Here is a 16,256-nt window from a genome sequence, read left to right on the forward strand (position 1 = left end):
CTTAGCATAGATGAGACGAAATGATGGGAGGGCATTCTGATCCCCTATAAGGCTTCAAAACAGTGACAGTAAGCAGTAATTCTTAGCGTGTATAGATGAGACGAACCAACAGGAGGGCATTCTGATCTTCTATAAGGGTTCAAAACAGCCTGACATAACATTAACTTAGTATATATAGATGAGACAAAGTGATGGGAGGGCATTCTGATCTTCTATAAGGGTTCAAAACAGCCTGACGTAACATTAACTTAGTATATATAGATGAAAGGAAGTGATGGGAGGGCATTCTGATCTTCTATAAAGCTTCAAAACAGTGACAGTAAGCAATAATTCTCAGCATGTATAGATGAGACGAACCAACAGGAGGGCATTCTAATCCTCTATAAGGGTTCAAAACAGCCTGACATAACATTAACTTAGTATATATAGATGAGACAAAGTGATGGGAGGGCATTCTGATCTTCTATAAGGGTTCAAAACAGCCTGACGTAACATTAACTTAGTATATATAGATGAAAGGAAGTGATGGGAGGGCATTCTGATCTTCTATAAGGCTTCAAAACAGTGACAGTAAGCAATAATTCTCAGCATGTATAGATGAGACGAACCAACAGGAGGGCATTCTAATCCTCTATAAGGGTTCAAAACAGCAGCAGTAAATAATCACTCTTAGCATATATAGATGGAAGGGATTCTGATCCTCCTAAAAGGGTTCAAAAGAGCAATAAACAATAACTCTTAGCATATATAGATGAGGCAAAGTGATGGAAGGCATTCTGATCCTCTATAATAAGGGTTCAAAACAGCCTGACATAACCATAACTAAGCGTATATAGATGGAAGGAATTCTGATGCTCTGAAAAGGGTTCCAAACAACAATGGCAAACAATAACACAATAACATAAGTAAAGTAGATAGTTGATAGTAAATAGAGGAAGTAATAGAACAGCAATTAGCAATAGTAATAGGGTTGCACCGATAAGCAATTTGGCTGATTACCGATTACCGATTAATCGGTAACCAATAATTGGCCGATACCGATTAATCGGACGATTATTTAGAAATTGTAAATGTGATTAATCATCATTAATTACTGGACACTGGTACCACAAAGTTAAAGACATACCATAACCCTCATGTTTACAACTTTAATTGTTTACTGCCCAACTGTCATCTCTTGTATGGAGAGCAAATACTTCTAGTAATTTGTTATTTATAATTTAGCCTCGCTTTGTGGAAACATCCTGGTTTTAATATGTTAGAATTTGCCAGTTTTCTCATTCTTGTGGTGATCCTAGATGCTACTAGAAATGGTAGTGTACAGAAAGTTTATCAATCTCTCAAGTCTTCTACTAATTTACTGTCTGTTACGCTGTGTTTGCTTACTTCTAAACTAAGAACACGCATGTTTTGATTTTTTTATTAGTACAGAATATACAATATGATTACTGTATATCAATATGAAATAATAACTTTATGTAGCTTCAGTGATGAAAAAGTCCCTCAATGAGGTAAAACTGAGTATGGTATAAGCGTACCATCAAAGTCTGTATCTAAACCTGTCCAGTACCAGTACGGTGAGACCCACGCCACAGGCTATCATTTGCCTGTCAGTCAGTCAGTGTGTCTCAGTGAGCATGTTGCCTATATTATGTAAGCTGGTGACGTTAACATTATTAATATTGTGTTATGTACATTGCATTATAAAAGAGAAAAATAATACTAATCGGCAAAGTGGACGATTAGGGCGATTACCGATTACTTACTGATTAATCGGTGCAACCCTAAATAGTAATATAATGGTAATAGTCATAACGTAGTAACAATAGTAGAAGAGGAAGGATTAACAATGGACCGAGCAAGAAGGAGGAGAATCATCGCAAGTCTGACCACAAGAATTGAAGACAGACCACATATAAAGAAGAGGAAGAGGAAGTAACGAAAGTAAGCAATGTATAGTTACAATAACATAGATGAGAGTAAGAGTTAAGCAATAGTTCTCAAGCCTCTTAAAACTAACAAGCACTTGCATCAGAAAAAAAAGGAAAACAGGGCATACGGAAAAGGAGGAGGAAGAGGAGGAGGATAAGGTTGATGGAAATAAGGAAGGAGTGAAGGAAAGGAAAGAAAGAATGGTTAATGATAAAGAGTGAGGGAGAGAAAACAGGTGATGAAGAAAGGGTGGAGGGTGATAAATGATGATAAAGGAAGAAAAGAGAGAAAGAGATGTACATGATAAAAATGAGGGAGAGAAAACAGGTGATGAAGAAAGGGAGGAGGAGGATAAACTAAGATAAATGAAGGAAGAAAATAAAGAAAAAAAGGCAAATTAATAAAAATGAAAGAAAAAACAAGATGAAAGAATGAAGAAAAGAAAGATAAATGAGGAGAGAAGGAAGACAGTTGATAAAGAAAGGGAGGAGGATAAACTAAGATAAATGAAGGAGGAAAAGAAAAGAAAAAAAGGCAAATGAAAGAAAATGAAGGAAAATATGATGAAAGAATGAAGAAAAGAAAGATAAATGAAGATAAATGGGGAGAGGAGGAGGACAGTTGAGAGAGAGAGAGAGAGAGAGAGAGAGAGAGAGAGAGAGAGAGAGAGAGAGAGAGAGAGAGAGAGAGAGAGAGACAGACAGAGAGAGAGAGAGAGAGAGAGAGAGAGAGAGAGAGAGAGAGAGAGAGAGAGAGAGATATTCCCCTCACCGGAAGCGCGCCTTGGCCAAGTCGGGGCTGCCCAGGTCTTCATTGGACTGACGGAAGAGAGTCAGTCCGCTGGTCTTGACTGAAGCCGAGGTCTGACCCGCCCGACTGGAGTTGCCGCTCTCAGTCCTGCAAGGGGTGGTGGTGGTGGTGGTGGTGGTGTAGGGTAAAAGAAGTAGTTGCAGTGGTGATGGTGATAGTGGTTGTGGTGGTGGTTGTAGTGGTGGTGGTGGTAGTGGAGGGTAAAGGTAGTGATTGCAGTGGTGGTGGTGGTGGTTGGAGGTGGTGGTGGTGGAGTTGAAGTAGTGGTGGCATGGAGGGTAGAAGCAGAGGTGGTGGTGGTAGTGGTGGTGGTGGTGGTGATTAGGGTGTCAATACCTTACATCCGAGGCATTTTATCGCTTATACTCTCACATACTTGGCAACACTTCTGTACAAGGAGGTTATGGATGGCAGCTCCCTTCAGGAATCATAAGGTCAACCCAAAGTCACCTGCCTCTACCAACTTTCCTCCCCATCTATCGATCTATCTATCCTCCATTTGACCTGTGAATCATATTTGCATCAACTACCTAATTTGTTTTTATCTATCTCCTTCACGAACCTGAATTTATCCTATCGTTGAGCGTCATGACATCGTTTTTTCAGTATAAGCACGTCTTCTATGTCACCTTCATCAAAACTCTTAACCCGTCTACAAAGTTTAGTCTAATTACTTTGCAGTCTATGTCTTTCCTAAGAATATAAAGTTAAGCTTCTATAGTTCTTCTCAGTACAGTAAGTTTATAGAGTCATTTCTTGGCACAGTAAGTTTATAGAGTCATTTCTCAGCACAGTAAGTTTATAGAGTCATTTCTCAGCACAGTAAGTTTATAGAGTCATTTCTCAGCACAGTAAGTTTATAGAGTCATTTCTCAGCACAGTAAGTTTATAGAGTCATTTCTTGGCACAGTAAGTTTATAGAGTCATTTCTCAGCACAGTAAGTTTATAGAGTCATTTCTCGGCACAGTAAGTTTATACAGTCCTTCTCAGCACAGTAAGTTTATAGGGTCCTTCTCAGCACAGTAAGTTTATAGAGTCATTTCTCAGCACAGTAAGTTTATAGAGTCATTTCTCAGCACAGTAAGTTTATAGAGTCATTTCTCAGCACAGTAAGTTTATAGAGTCATTTCTCAGCACAGTAAGTTTATACAGTCCTTCTCAGCACAGTAAGTTTATACAGTCCTTCTCAGCATAGTAAGTTTATACAGTCCTTCTCAACACAGTAAGTTTATACAGTCCTTCTCAGCACAGTAAGTTTATACAGTCCTTCTCAGCACAGTAAGTTTATACAGTCCTTCTCAGCACAGTAAGTTTATACAGTCCTTCTCAGCACAGTAAGTTTATACAGTCCTTCTCAGCACAGTAAGTTTATACAGTCCTTCTCAGCACAAAAGTTTATACAGTCCTTCTCAGCACAGTAAGTTTATACAGTCCTTCTCAGCACAGTAAGTTTATACAGTCCTTCTCAGCACAGTAAGTTTATACAGTCCTTCTCAGCACAGTAAGTTTATACAGTCCTTCTCAGCACAGTAAGTTTATACAGTCCTTCTCAGCACAGTAAGTTTATACAGTCCTTCTCAGCACAGTAAGTTTATACAGTCCTTCTCAGCACAGTAAGTTTCTAAGCCTTGGATCATTTTAGTCGTTCTTCTGTGTAGTGCTGCGAGGTCATTCTTTAAATCTCACACATGCAGGAAGAAAAATGCCAAGAAGAGGAAGAAGCAGCATGTGAAAATGTTAGTATGAATGAAGGTGAAAGCAGAGAACCAAGTGGCCAGCAGTGTGAGTCTGGGATTAGTGGTAACAGATTTGAACTTATATGGTCAACGCACTTTTCACCCGGCAGCAGTGACGGGCCAAATTTGTGGCTTTACCGTGCAGCAGCGACGGGCCAAATTTGTGGCTTTACCGTGCAGCAGCGACAGGCCAAATTTGTGGCTTTACCGTGCAGCAGCGACAGGCCAAATTTGTGGCTTTACCGTGCAGCAGCGACAGGCCAAATTTGTGGCTTTACCGTGCAGCAGCGACGGGCCAAATTTGTGGCTTTACCGTGTAGCAGCGACGGGCCAAATTTGTGCCATGAAATAACCCAAAAAAATAGATGATACATAATCTGATCACAAATGCGTTGATATATATTATGAAATGGTTTGTGAGAGGGATGATTTTTTCTCATTTTTCTCGCTTAGAGGGAACATTAAGAAACATGATCCCCGCTGCTACTGAGTTAAAGACCCATACTCCCAGGCACTTTCAGCTTTCACAACCACTAGTTCTCAAGGCCACAAGGAAGACTAGTCCAGTTCCCACGAGTGATTTCACGTTCATGGTGCAGAAGAAGCCTCCTCGTCAAACCATTACCAGGCTCACAACCACTAGTTCTCAAGGCCACAAGGAAGATTAGTCCAGTTCCCACGGGTGATTTCACGTTCATGGTGCAGAAGAAGCCTCCTCGTCAAACCATCACCAGACTCACAACACTAGTTCCCAAGGTCACAAGGAAGATTAGTCCAGTTCCCACGAGTGATTTCACGTTCATGGTGCAGAAGAAGCCTCCTCGTCAAACCATCACCAGACTCACAACACTAGTTCCCAAGGCCACAAGGAAGATTAGTCCAGTTCCCACGAGTGATTTCACGTTCATGGTGCAGAAGAAGCCTCCTCATAAAACCATCACCAGACTCACAACACTAGTTCTCAAGGCCACAAGGAAGATTAGTCCAGTTCCCACGAGTGATTTCACGTTCATGGTGCAGAAGAAGCCTCCTCGTCAAACCATCACCAGGCTCACAACACTACCCATGGAAAAATGCCAAGAAGAGGAAGAAGCAGCATGTAAAAATGTTAGTATGAATGAAGGTGAAAGCAGAGAACCAAGTGGGCAGCAGTGTGAGTCTGGGATTATTGGCAAGGAGAGTGTACCAAGACACCTCTCCACCCGAAATTGACCTCTCTTTTGCCCACTCTTTACTTTTGTCTATTATGGGAGCGGTGAATAATGGACTTTTTTTTTTTTTTTGGGCACTCTTTTTGTTGCCCTTGAGCCATCTCCTATGTTGTAAAAAAAATAAATAAATAAATAAAAATAAATACTGCACACTAACACAACATCCTCCACCACGGCCTTACCAAATATAGGTGTGCGAGCCCTGAAATGTTAGAGGATATTGACCTAACATTTAAAGAGCAGTTCCATACGCTTAACCCCTTAGATGCGGATTTCCTGCAAGAAGACATCACCAAGCTACAGGAGCGGAGCAAAAAGTGGCTGCTACAATTCAATGAAGAAAAATGTAAAGTCCTGCACCTTGAGAGGGGAAATCCACCATACCTATACCACATGGGAAACACTCTGCTATCCACCACAGAGGCAGAGAAAGACCTGGGAGTATGTGTTAGCAGGCTACTAGTGAAGGCCAAATCCAGCATACCAATACCACATGGGAAACACTCTGCTATCCACCACAGAGGCAGAGAAAGACCTGGGGGTATGTGTTAGCAGGCTACTAGTGAAGGCCAAATCCAGCACACCAATACCACATGGGAAACTGCTATCCACCACAGAGGCAGAGAAAGACCTGGGAGTATGTGTTACCAAGCTACCAGTGAAGGCCAAATCCAGCACACCAATACCACATGCGAAATACTGCTATCCACCACAGAGGCAGAGAAAGACCTGGGAGTGTATGTTACCAGGCTACCAGTGAAGGCCAAATCCAGCATACCAATACCACATAGGAAACACTCCACTATCCACCACAGAGGCAGAGAAAGACCTGGGAGTGTATGTTACCAGGCTAACAGTGAAGGCCAAATCCAGCACACCTCCACTATCCACAACAGAGGCAGAGAAAGACCTGGGAATATGTGTTACCAGGCTACCAGTGAAGGCCAAATCCAGCACACCTCCACTATCCACAACAGAGGCAGAGAAAGACCTGGGAGTGTGTGTTACCAGGCTACCAGTGAAGGCCAAATCCATGCCTATCGCAGCAGATGGGTTAACAGCACCACCACCCCGCCACTGCCTGCCAACACAGCATAACACACCACAGCCCACCACAACCGCTCAAGAAGACCTCAAGGAATAGGAAGTCAAAAGGAACGTCATTACTGCTAAACTGTTTACACTGAGGAACAGACGTAGGTGTTTCACCCACTACCACCACCACGACCACCACCACTACTGTCTACGTAATGTTATCTACCTCTACTACTACCACTAACTGCTAACCTGGTTCGGTCGGAGAGGAGTGATATGTGACAGTTCCAGCCGCTCTCGAGTCCCATTTTCTCGGAGAAGACGCGTGACCGAAGCTCATTCTCTTTGCTGAAGTGGACGAAGCGAATACACGAGGCGTCCAGCTGCTCGATCATCTGAACCTGCAATGATGGTGGTAGTAGTAGTAGTAGTAGCAGCAGTAGTAGTAGTAGTAGTAGTAGTTAGTAGTAGTTAGTAGTAGTAGTAGTGATAGTAGACAATGATAGGATAACATTACAAGACAGCTAATTTCATACACAAACAATCGAGGGAGAAATAACATATACAGACAAACGCTCATGTACTCACACGTAATTAATCTTCTTACTTCTATAATTAATTGATCCCGACAACTATGTACGTAAGTCCTTATAAATCTTCTTCTTCATTTTTTCTTATATATTTTATCACAGAATCAAGTTATCTCTATCTGTGTCTGTCTGTCTCACTAAAACACACGACACATATAAGGTAGGCAGTGGCTGAGTGGTAGCGTGCGACCTCCACATTCACCACGTGATGGACGACGAAGGTTCGAATCCCCACGCTACCACCTGGGATTTTTCAGTCACCGCCGAGTGGCCTAAGACTACCTACATGCTGTCCTGAAGACCACCCATCAACCCAGACTTTAGAGGAAACAGTCCAAGCGAATAAAGAAGGAGTTTCGGGGGGCAGCATGAGCCAGGAAAAGATTGCGTCACTATAAAACACTTGCCTGCACCATGACGGGCTGGGGCCAACCACCATCCAGGCCCCTCAAGAAAGCCTACTGGTGCTAAAAGCCGACACGTTAAAAAAAAAAAAAAAAAAATGCACAAACACACACAGACACAGTACCAGACAACGAAAAGAAAGATAACATTACGAAACCAAAAAAAAATTAGCACATAAACAAAAGAAAGAGTGACAACATCCACCCCCCTCCACACACACACACACACACACGCACCATGTCGGTCTTGGCCTGGTACTGCATCGTGACCATCCCAATGAAGATCTGCTTGCACTGCATTCGGAAAGCGTCATCGATGTCCTCCACCTCCTCGTACTCCGTGTGATGATGGTCCCCGAAGAGCGCCTCTGTGCGGGGAGAGGCAGGGAGGGGGGTGACACTGGTGAAAGGGTGTAGTAGTGGGGGGGGTGAGGGGGAGGGTAGCAGAGAGATAGGGTGCTGTTTTTGAGGTTTTTATTGGTGTAGTTTGAGTTGTATTTTTTAAGTGGTTGAAGGACATTATGGAGGGTCTCTGTAATGGTGTGTGTGTGTGTGTGTGTGTGTGTGTGAGGAAGCAGTGGTCTGGTGAGAGCACAGAAGAAGGAAGGAAGGAAGGAAGGAAGGATGGATGGATGGATGGAAGGAAGTAATGGGGGAATGAACAGAGAAAATAAGGAATGGAAGGTAAAGTTGGATTAGGAACAAAGGAAGGAGAGGGAAGGAAGAAAGGGAGAAAGAGAGAGAGGGGAAAAAAAAAGGAAAGGGATAGTTAGGTCAGCGAGGAAGGAAGGAGAGGGAAGGAGGAAAAAAAGGAAGAAACAGAGAGAATGGGAATAAAAAGGAAGGAAAAGGTGGGTTAGGAAGGAGAGAGAAAATAAGACGGAAGTGCAAAGGAAAGAAAGGAAAGGAGAAAAAACAGAAGGAGAAAACAATAGCATTCCAAACACCACATCGTGAAGGTTCAAATCCCCTCCCCCCAGGCTAACCGACCAACACTTAACCCGGCAGCAGTGACAGGCCAAGTTTGTGGCTTTACCGTGTACCAGTGACTGGCCAAATTTGTGGCTTTGCCGTGTACCAGTGACTGGCCAAATTTGTGGCTTTGCCGTGTACCAGTGACTGGCCAAATTTGTGGCTTTGCCGTGTACCAGTGACTGGCCAAATTTGTGGCTTTGCCGTGTACCAGTGACTGGCCAAATTTGTGGCTTTACCGTGTACCAGCGACAGGCCAAATTTGTGGCTTTGCCGTGTACCAGTGACGGGCCAAATTTGTGGCTTTGCCATGTACCAGCGACAGGCCAAATTTGTGGCTTTGCCGTGTACCAGCGACAGGCCAAATTTGTGGCTTTGCCGTGTACCAGTGACTGGCCAAATATGTGGCTTTACCGTGTACCAGCGACAGGCCAAATTTGTGGCTTTGCCGTGTACCAGTGACTGGCCAAATATGTGGTTTTACCGTGTACCAGTGACTGGCCAAATTTGTGGTTTTACCGTGTAGCAGCGACAGGCCAAATTTGTGGTTTTACCGTGTAGCAGCGACAGGCCAAATTTGTGGTTTTACCGTGTACCAGTGACTGGCCAAATTTGTGGTTTTACTGTGTACTAGCAATGGGCCAAATTTGTGGCTTTACCGTGTACTAGCAATGGGCCAAATTTGTGACTTTACCGTGTACCAGCGACAGGCCAAATTTGTGGCTTTACCGTGTAACAGCGACAGGCCAGATTTGTGGCTTTACCGTGTACCAGTGACAGGCCAAATTTGTGGCTTTACCGTATACCAGCGACGGGCCAAATTTGTGGCCAAATTTGTGGCTTTACCGTGTACCAGTGACGGGCCAAATTTGTGGCTTCACCATGTACCAGCAACGGGCCAAATTTGTGACTTTACCGTGTACCAGTGACGGGCCAATTTTGTGGCTTTACCGTGTACCAGCGACGGGCCAAATTTGTGGCTTTACCGTGTACCAGCAACAGGCCAAATTTGTGACTTTACCGTGTACCAGCGATGGGCCAAATTTGTGGCTTTACTGTGTACCAGCGACGGGCAAAATTTGTGGCTTTACCGTGTACCAGCGATGGGCCAAATTTGTGGCTTTACCGTGAACCAGCAACGGGTCAATTTTTTTACTTCACCGTGTACCAGCGACAGGCCAATTTTGTGGCTTTACCGTGTATCAGCGACGGGCCAAATTTGTGACTTTGCCGTGTACCAGAGACGGGCCAATTTTGTGGCTTTATTGTGTACCAGCGACGGGCCAAATTTGTGACTTTACCGTGTACCAGCGACAGGCCAATTTTGTGGCTTTACCGTGTACCAGCGACGGGCCAAATTTGCGGCTTTACCGTGTACCAGCAACGGGCCAAATTTGTGGCTTTACGGTGTACCAGCAACGGGCCAAATTTGTGACTTTACCGTGTACCAGCGACAGGCCAAATTTGTGGCTTTACTGTGTACCAGCAACGGGCCAAATTTGTGACTTTACCGTGTAGCAGCGATGGGCCAATTTTGTGGCTTTACTGTGTACCAGCGACGGGCCAAATTTGTGGTTTTACCGTGTACCAGCAACGGGCCAAATTTGTGACTTTACCATGTACCAGTGAAGGGCCAAATTTGTGGCTTTACTGTGTACCAGCGACAGGCCAAATTTGTGGCTTTACCATGTACCAGCGATGGGCCAAATTTGTGGCTTTACCATGTACCAGCGATGGGCCAAATTTGTGACTTTACCATGTACCAGTGAAGGGCCAAATTTGTGGCTTTACTGTGTACCAGTGACGGACCAAATTTGTGGCTTTACCGTGTACCAGCGACAGGCCAAATTTGTGGCTTTACCATGTACCAGCGATGGGCCAAATTTGTGGCTTTACTGTGTACCAGCGACAGGCCAAATTTCTGCCATGATATAAACCCCACTAAAAATAGATGATGCTTAAACTGATCACAAATGTGTTGATATATATTATGAAATGGTTTGCGTGAGTGATTATTTTTTTCTCATTTTTCTCGCTTAGAGGGACCTTTAGGAGACATGATCCCCGCAACTACCGGGTTAAACCTCCTTCATTATCCCCCCTAACAAACACCTGTACCCACTTCCTCCAACCTGTGCCCCCCTCTCTCTCTCTCTCTCTCTCTCTCTCTCTTCTTCTTCCATCCCTCGCCAATTTACACATATCCAGTCAACTACCTTCTCTCTCTCCTCTTTCTCTGTCTCTCTCTGCTCACTCTTCTCCTTCTCTATGTCCCTCTTTTTTTCCCTTTCTCTCTCTCTCTTCTTCTTTTTCATCCCTCACCTATTAACACACACACACACACACACACACACACCTCCCATCCCCCTAACCTGTGCTGATGTGCGGCGTGGGGGTGCGGGCCGCCGAGTACAGGTGCGAGGGGTCCAGGGGCAGCTCCATGTACAGTGCAGAGAGGTCATGCCCCACCACACACGAGGTCGGGCGGTAGGAGAAGGCGGTGCAGTAGGCTGAGAGGCTCGTCCGATGGTAGAAGTCGAGGATCTTCTTTCTGTGTGTGTGTGTGACGGAAGAGAGGGACGAAGGGATGAGAGGGAACGGTAGAAGAACAGGAGAAGTAGAAGAGAAAGAGTGTGAGTATGTTCATGTGTGTGTATGTGTGTGTGTGTGTGTGTGTGTGTGTGTGTGTGTGGAAGAAGGGATGAAGAGAAGGAAATAAGTCAACAGAGGAGATAGTGTGTGTGTGTGTGTGTGTGTGTGTGTGTGTGTGTGTGTGTGTGTGTGTGTGTGAGAGGGAGTGAGAAGAACAGAGAGAGATGTAAAGAAGGAGAGAAGAGTTTTTGATGATGTCGCCTCTTTACATCCGGATGCCTCATATATATATATATATATATATATATATATATATATATATATATATATATATATATATATATATATATATATATATATATATATATATATATATATGAGTTTGGTTTACGCGTTTTTGAAATAACGCGGGGTCCAAAATCCAAATAAATGTTTAATTTAGGCGTTTTTTTCACTTATACGCGACATTTTATGGAGTGGCCACCACATGTCTCACGCAACTGGACTCACCCGGCCACACAGCTGAGCTCAGTTCTTCCCGCGCGCCACTTGAACAACAATACAGTACAGTCATCCCCATGGATTTGCGGGTATTTCGGACTTGGTAGCGATCTGTGAAACCATGACATGGGACTATAACCCTATGGGAAAATATGCATTTGGGGAAGTCACCTCTGACACGTCATATAAAACATGTTTTTTTCGTTCTTTTTAATGACTGAAATGAGACAAGACCTTGTTAGACAACAGCCCAATTTGCGATAAGTAGCCCAATCTGGCAACACTGCAGTGTGGCGGCGCGTGAATTTTTTTTTTTAGGATAATGTTGCTATGAGAAAATCTCGACCAATAGCAGTCGTCCCTGAGTGAGCTGCTGGCCAATAGGAAAGCATGACGTCACAGTCTAACCATGACGTCACTCAGGAGCAACCTAACGTCCATTGCCCCGCCTCCCCTCTCTCCTTCCCCCTCCTCTCTGCCTCCTCCTCTGCCTTCCTCCCTCTCCTCTCCTTCCCCTCCTCTCTGCCTCCTCCTCCTCTCTGCCTTCCTATTTAGCGTCAATGCATCCGATCTGGGCTACTGGGGCATATAAGCGGGAGATTGATGATTGAATGAAACGCGATGGGTGAGACCACCTTGGGAATGGGGTGACTGTACCTACCCTGCCACGCTACTCAACAATAGGGGTGGGCAGGTACTGGTACTAACGGTACCAGCAATACGGTACGGTACCGGTACCAATACTAGCCAGCCCCTCATGGTGTCCCTCATTTCTTCCTCACACGAGAGAGGCTGAGAGTGAGTGCCCGAGTGGATATCTCGGTTCTGGTGACGCGCGGCATGCAGCTGTTTGTTGTGTGGGTGTGGTTGTGTGGTTTGTAAACAATGCAAATGGCGGCCGGGCTGGGATTGCGTGAAATAACTCCTCGTACAAGACTCATGATGTACAGTTTCTGATATCATATTCACCCCATTATTCTCACTAATATTAATAATGAACACATGGACATTTTTTTCCAATATAATTTTTTATGTAGCTTGTACTGCTCCTTAGTCATACATTTTAAGACACCTGTGACATCAAGATCAAGATCATACAAATGGCGCCCGACGGAAAAAACGGGATAACAGCGAGGCATGGACGATCTTCCACCGATTTAGTCTTTGTATAGTAGTTATTAGATCGCCCTGTATTCTATGGTAACATATTATAGGACAGCTACGGACTATGAAGAATTATAAACAATAATAAAGGTAAGTTTGCCGTTGTTATTGGATAAGACGAAAAACAGACCCTTAAAAACAACCCAAAGAAGAAGAAAATCATTAAAAATTTGTACATTCAGCGTATAACGCGCAGGGCTAAACTTTCAGGCATTTTTATGTGGAAAAATGCGTGCTATACGCCGAAAATTACGGTATTTATTTTTCGACAGAAACCAACCTCTTGTTTGATTTACATTGTTTTTGAATTATGCGACCTCTTCAAGAACGCAACACTCGCGTAGATCGAGAGTTACCTGTATATATATATATATATATATATATATATATATATATATATATATATATATATATATATATATATATATATATATATATATATATATATATATATATATATATATATATATATATATATATATATATTATCTTTCCTCTTAACCCTCTCGCACCGTAAGTTTCCAGTAAGATTCTGTTCCTCTCATCATACATTTCTCAGGCCAGTGGCCTTTTTTGCCGATACTCTGCATTTCCAGACATATTTTATCCTCACAGATATATCGTACCCCAATAAATTTGGTATCAATGGCTTCATAAAGACTTGTACTAGAACATGCACAAATAAAATAGAGAAATATATATATATATATATATATATATATATATATATATATATATATATATATATATATATATATATATATATATATATATATATATATATATATATATATATATATATATATATATATATATCTAGTATATATAATATATATATATATATATATATATATATATATATATATATATATATATATATTTATATATATATATATATATAACTTGTTTCAAGTCTCCCTATAGAGTATTGTAGACACTTATAAATCCGAAGTACCAAATCTTCCCCACTCGCTAGCTTGAAATTTTGTGGGCCAACTTTTGTAGCCGAATGTATGTTTCGAAGCAGAATTTAGTGAGGATTCTTATGGTATCCTCAAAATCCTCATATGCCTGTTAGTTCCCGAGTTACACTGAGAAAACTATATTTTTTTCCTCCCGTCAGAGTAGGCTAACAAATAATAATCGCTCAAAGCTCCTCATCTACGCTCCTTAGAAAGGTTGCCATATTTTACCATTAAGAAACTTATCCCAACAAATAACGCTTCCAACTTGACGCACTTTCACCGAAAACTGAATTTTTAATAAATTTTTTTAACTTTTATGATGCGTTTCGTGTCATCGTGCGCCAGGACCTTTTACCCTTTGATGACGCGAAATGCGTCATCATAAGCGAGAGGGTTAATCTATGGCATTCTTTCATACACTTTTGTTCCTTTTTCTTCATCTTTGTTGTCTGCTTCTATTACATCTCTCTCTCTCTCTCTCTCTCTCTCTCTCTCTCTCTCTCTCTCTCTCTCTCTCTGTTTCTCTACTACTGGACTACTGGACGTAGTCTATCTTGATTTCCAGAAAGCGTTTGATAAAGTCCCACATCCTAAATTACTTTATAAATTAAAGCAAATAGGTATTGACGGTCAAGTAAACCAATGGATCGCGAATTGGTTGAGCAACAGACAACAAAGAGTGGTGATTGACAGATTTAACTCAGAGTGGGCACCAATCACTAGTGGCGTCCCTCAGGGCTCGGTTCTTCAATAATCGCATTAGTAAATTTGCAGACGACACAAAGATTGGTAACTCGGTTCACACTGACGAAGACAGGTAAAGCCTCCAAGAAGATTTGCACAAAATTTCAGCTTGGTCTGATAGATGGGAGATGCCCTTTAACGTAGACAAGTGCCAGGTCCTTCAAGTTGGAACAAGGAATAAGAAGTTCGATTACGAAATGCGCGGTGTTAAACTCAAAAGCGTTCAATGCGTTAAGGACTTGGGGGTCAAAATCGCATCAAACCTCAAATTCTTACACCAATGCATCAATGCAGCATATAAAGCGAACAGAATGTTGGGCTTCATTAAAAAAAACTCTTTTATTCAAGAATGAAGATGTAATACTTCCACTCTACAACAGTTTAGTCAGACCCCACTTGGAATATGCAGTACAGTTTTGGTCTCCCCACCATGCAAAGGACATTGCTAAATTAGAAGGTGTTCAGCGTCGGGCAACAAAAATGATCCCTTCCTTGCGCAACAAATCTTACAAAGAAAGGCTTTCCACCCTTGAAATGTTCTCTCTTGAGAAACATCGCCTCCGAGGAAAACTGATCGAATGTTTTAAAATTCTTAATGGTTTCACAAATGTAGACAGATCAACATTGTTTATGATCGATGACACTTTGCGTACGAAGAACAATGGCGTAAAACTCAAATGTAGACAAGTAAATTTAGACTGCACCAAATTTTTCTTCACCAACGTTGTAGTGCGAGAATGGAATAAGCTCCCACCGTCAGTGGTCCAGTGTAACAAGATTGACTCCTTCAAAAACAACCTCGACCGTCACTTCCTTCAACTTAATATCAACTAGAGTTGAAATGCAACGTTTTGGAGCCTTCTGATTAATGTAAAATCACTTAGGTTTAACTTTTTCCTTGCTAAGCGCTCGCAACGAGACTATCCGCCCAGGCGCACTCAGGCATCCCAGCAGGGGAAGGGGCTCTCTTTTAACCGCTGTATCTCAAAAACTATTCATCACAGCTACAAAACAAAAACACCATTGGAAAGAGGAGGCCAAGATCTATAAGATTTGGTTATGTAAGCCTCTCCTGCGAATGTACAGGCACGTTCAGGGGGTGTTTTTTGCTGTGAGTGCGACTGGTGCTCGCAGCGAGCTTTTAGCACCACCAGCAAGTGACACTAGTGCTCGCTCTTTTAACCTCTGTATCTCAAGAACTATTCATCAGTTAAAAAACAAAAAACACCATTGGAAAGAGGAGGCCAAGATCTATAAGATTTGGTAATGTAAGCCTCTCCTGCGAATGTACAGGCACGTTCAGGGGGTGTTGCCTGTGAAGACGTACATTTATACGTGTGCGACGGTCAGCCGTAAGGCAACTACTGTAGATCTCTTGATGATGGGGTGCTGGCAGGGCAGTATTGCCAACTGCAAAATTTACAATTATTTGGTCAAAATATCAGCTGGCAGGGCAGTATTGCCAACTGCAAAATTTACAACTATTTGGTCAAAATATCAGTCATGTGATAGGTGAACCTATGTAAAAATGCTGCTATATTGGACAAGAACATCCACCAGTTGCTCGTCCATAGATTTTCCGTGCTAGGTTGATATAAT

General features: G+C 42.6%; 1 protein-coding gene across 4 annotated transcripts in view; it reads right to left on the reverse strand.

Moving 5' to 3' along the window:
• The window catches only part of LOC127006084 (transmembrane protein 94-like), an 89,682-nt gene that overhangs the window by 46,145 nt on the left and 27,281 nt on the right, over positions 1 to 16,256 (reverse strand). For 2 of the 4 annotated variants that reach the window (XM_050875591.1, XM_050875590.1), the window contains 4 exons: positions 11,064 to 11,242; positions 7,957 to 8,087; positions 6,978 to 7,126; positions 2,704 to 2,829 (listed from right to left, as the gene is read on the reverse strand). In XM_050875591.1, the coding sequence (XP_050731548.1) occupies positions 2,704 to 2,829; positions 6,978 to 7,126; positions 7,957 to 8,087; positions 11,064 to 11,242 (585 nt within the window). The remainder of the gene's footprint in view (positions 1 to 2,703; positions 2,830 to 6,977; positions 7,127 to 7,956; positions 8,088 to 11,063; positions 11,243 to 16,256) is intronic. The other 2 variants (XM_050875593.1, XM_050875592.1) reach the window with 1 other exon arrangement.

The sequence above is a fragment of the Eriocheir sinensis genome, chromosome 32, assembly GCF_024679095.1.
Source record: "Eriocheir sinensis breed Jianghai 21 chromosome 32, ASM2467909v1, whole genome shotgun sequence".
NCBI classification, from domain to species: domain Eukaryota; kingdom Metazoa; phylum Arthropoda; class Malacostraca; order Decapoda; family Varunidae; genus Eriocheir; species Eriocheir sinensis.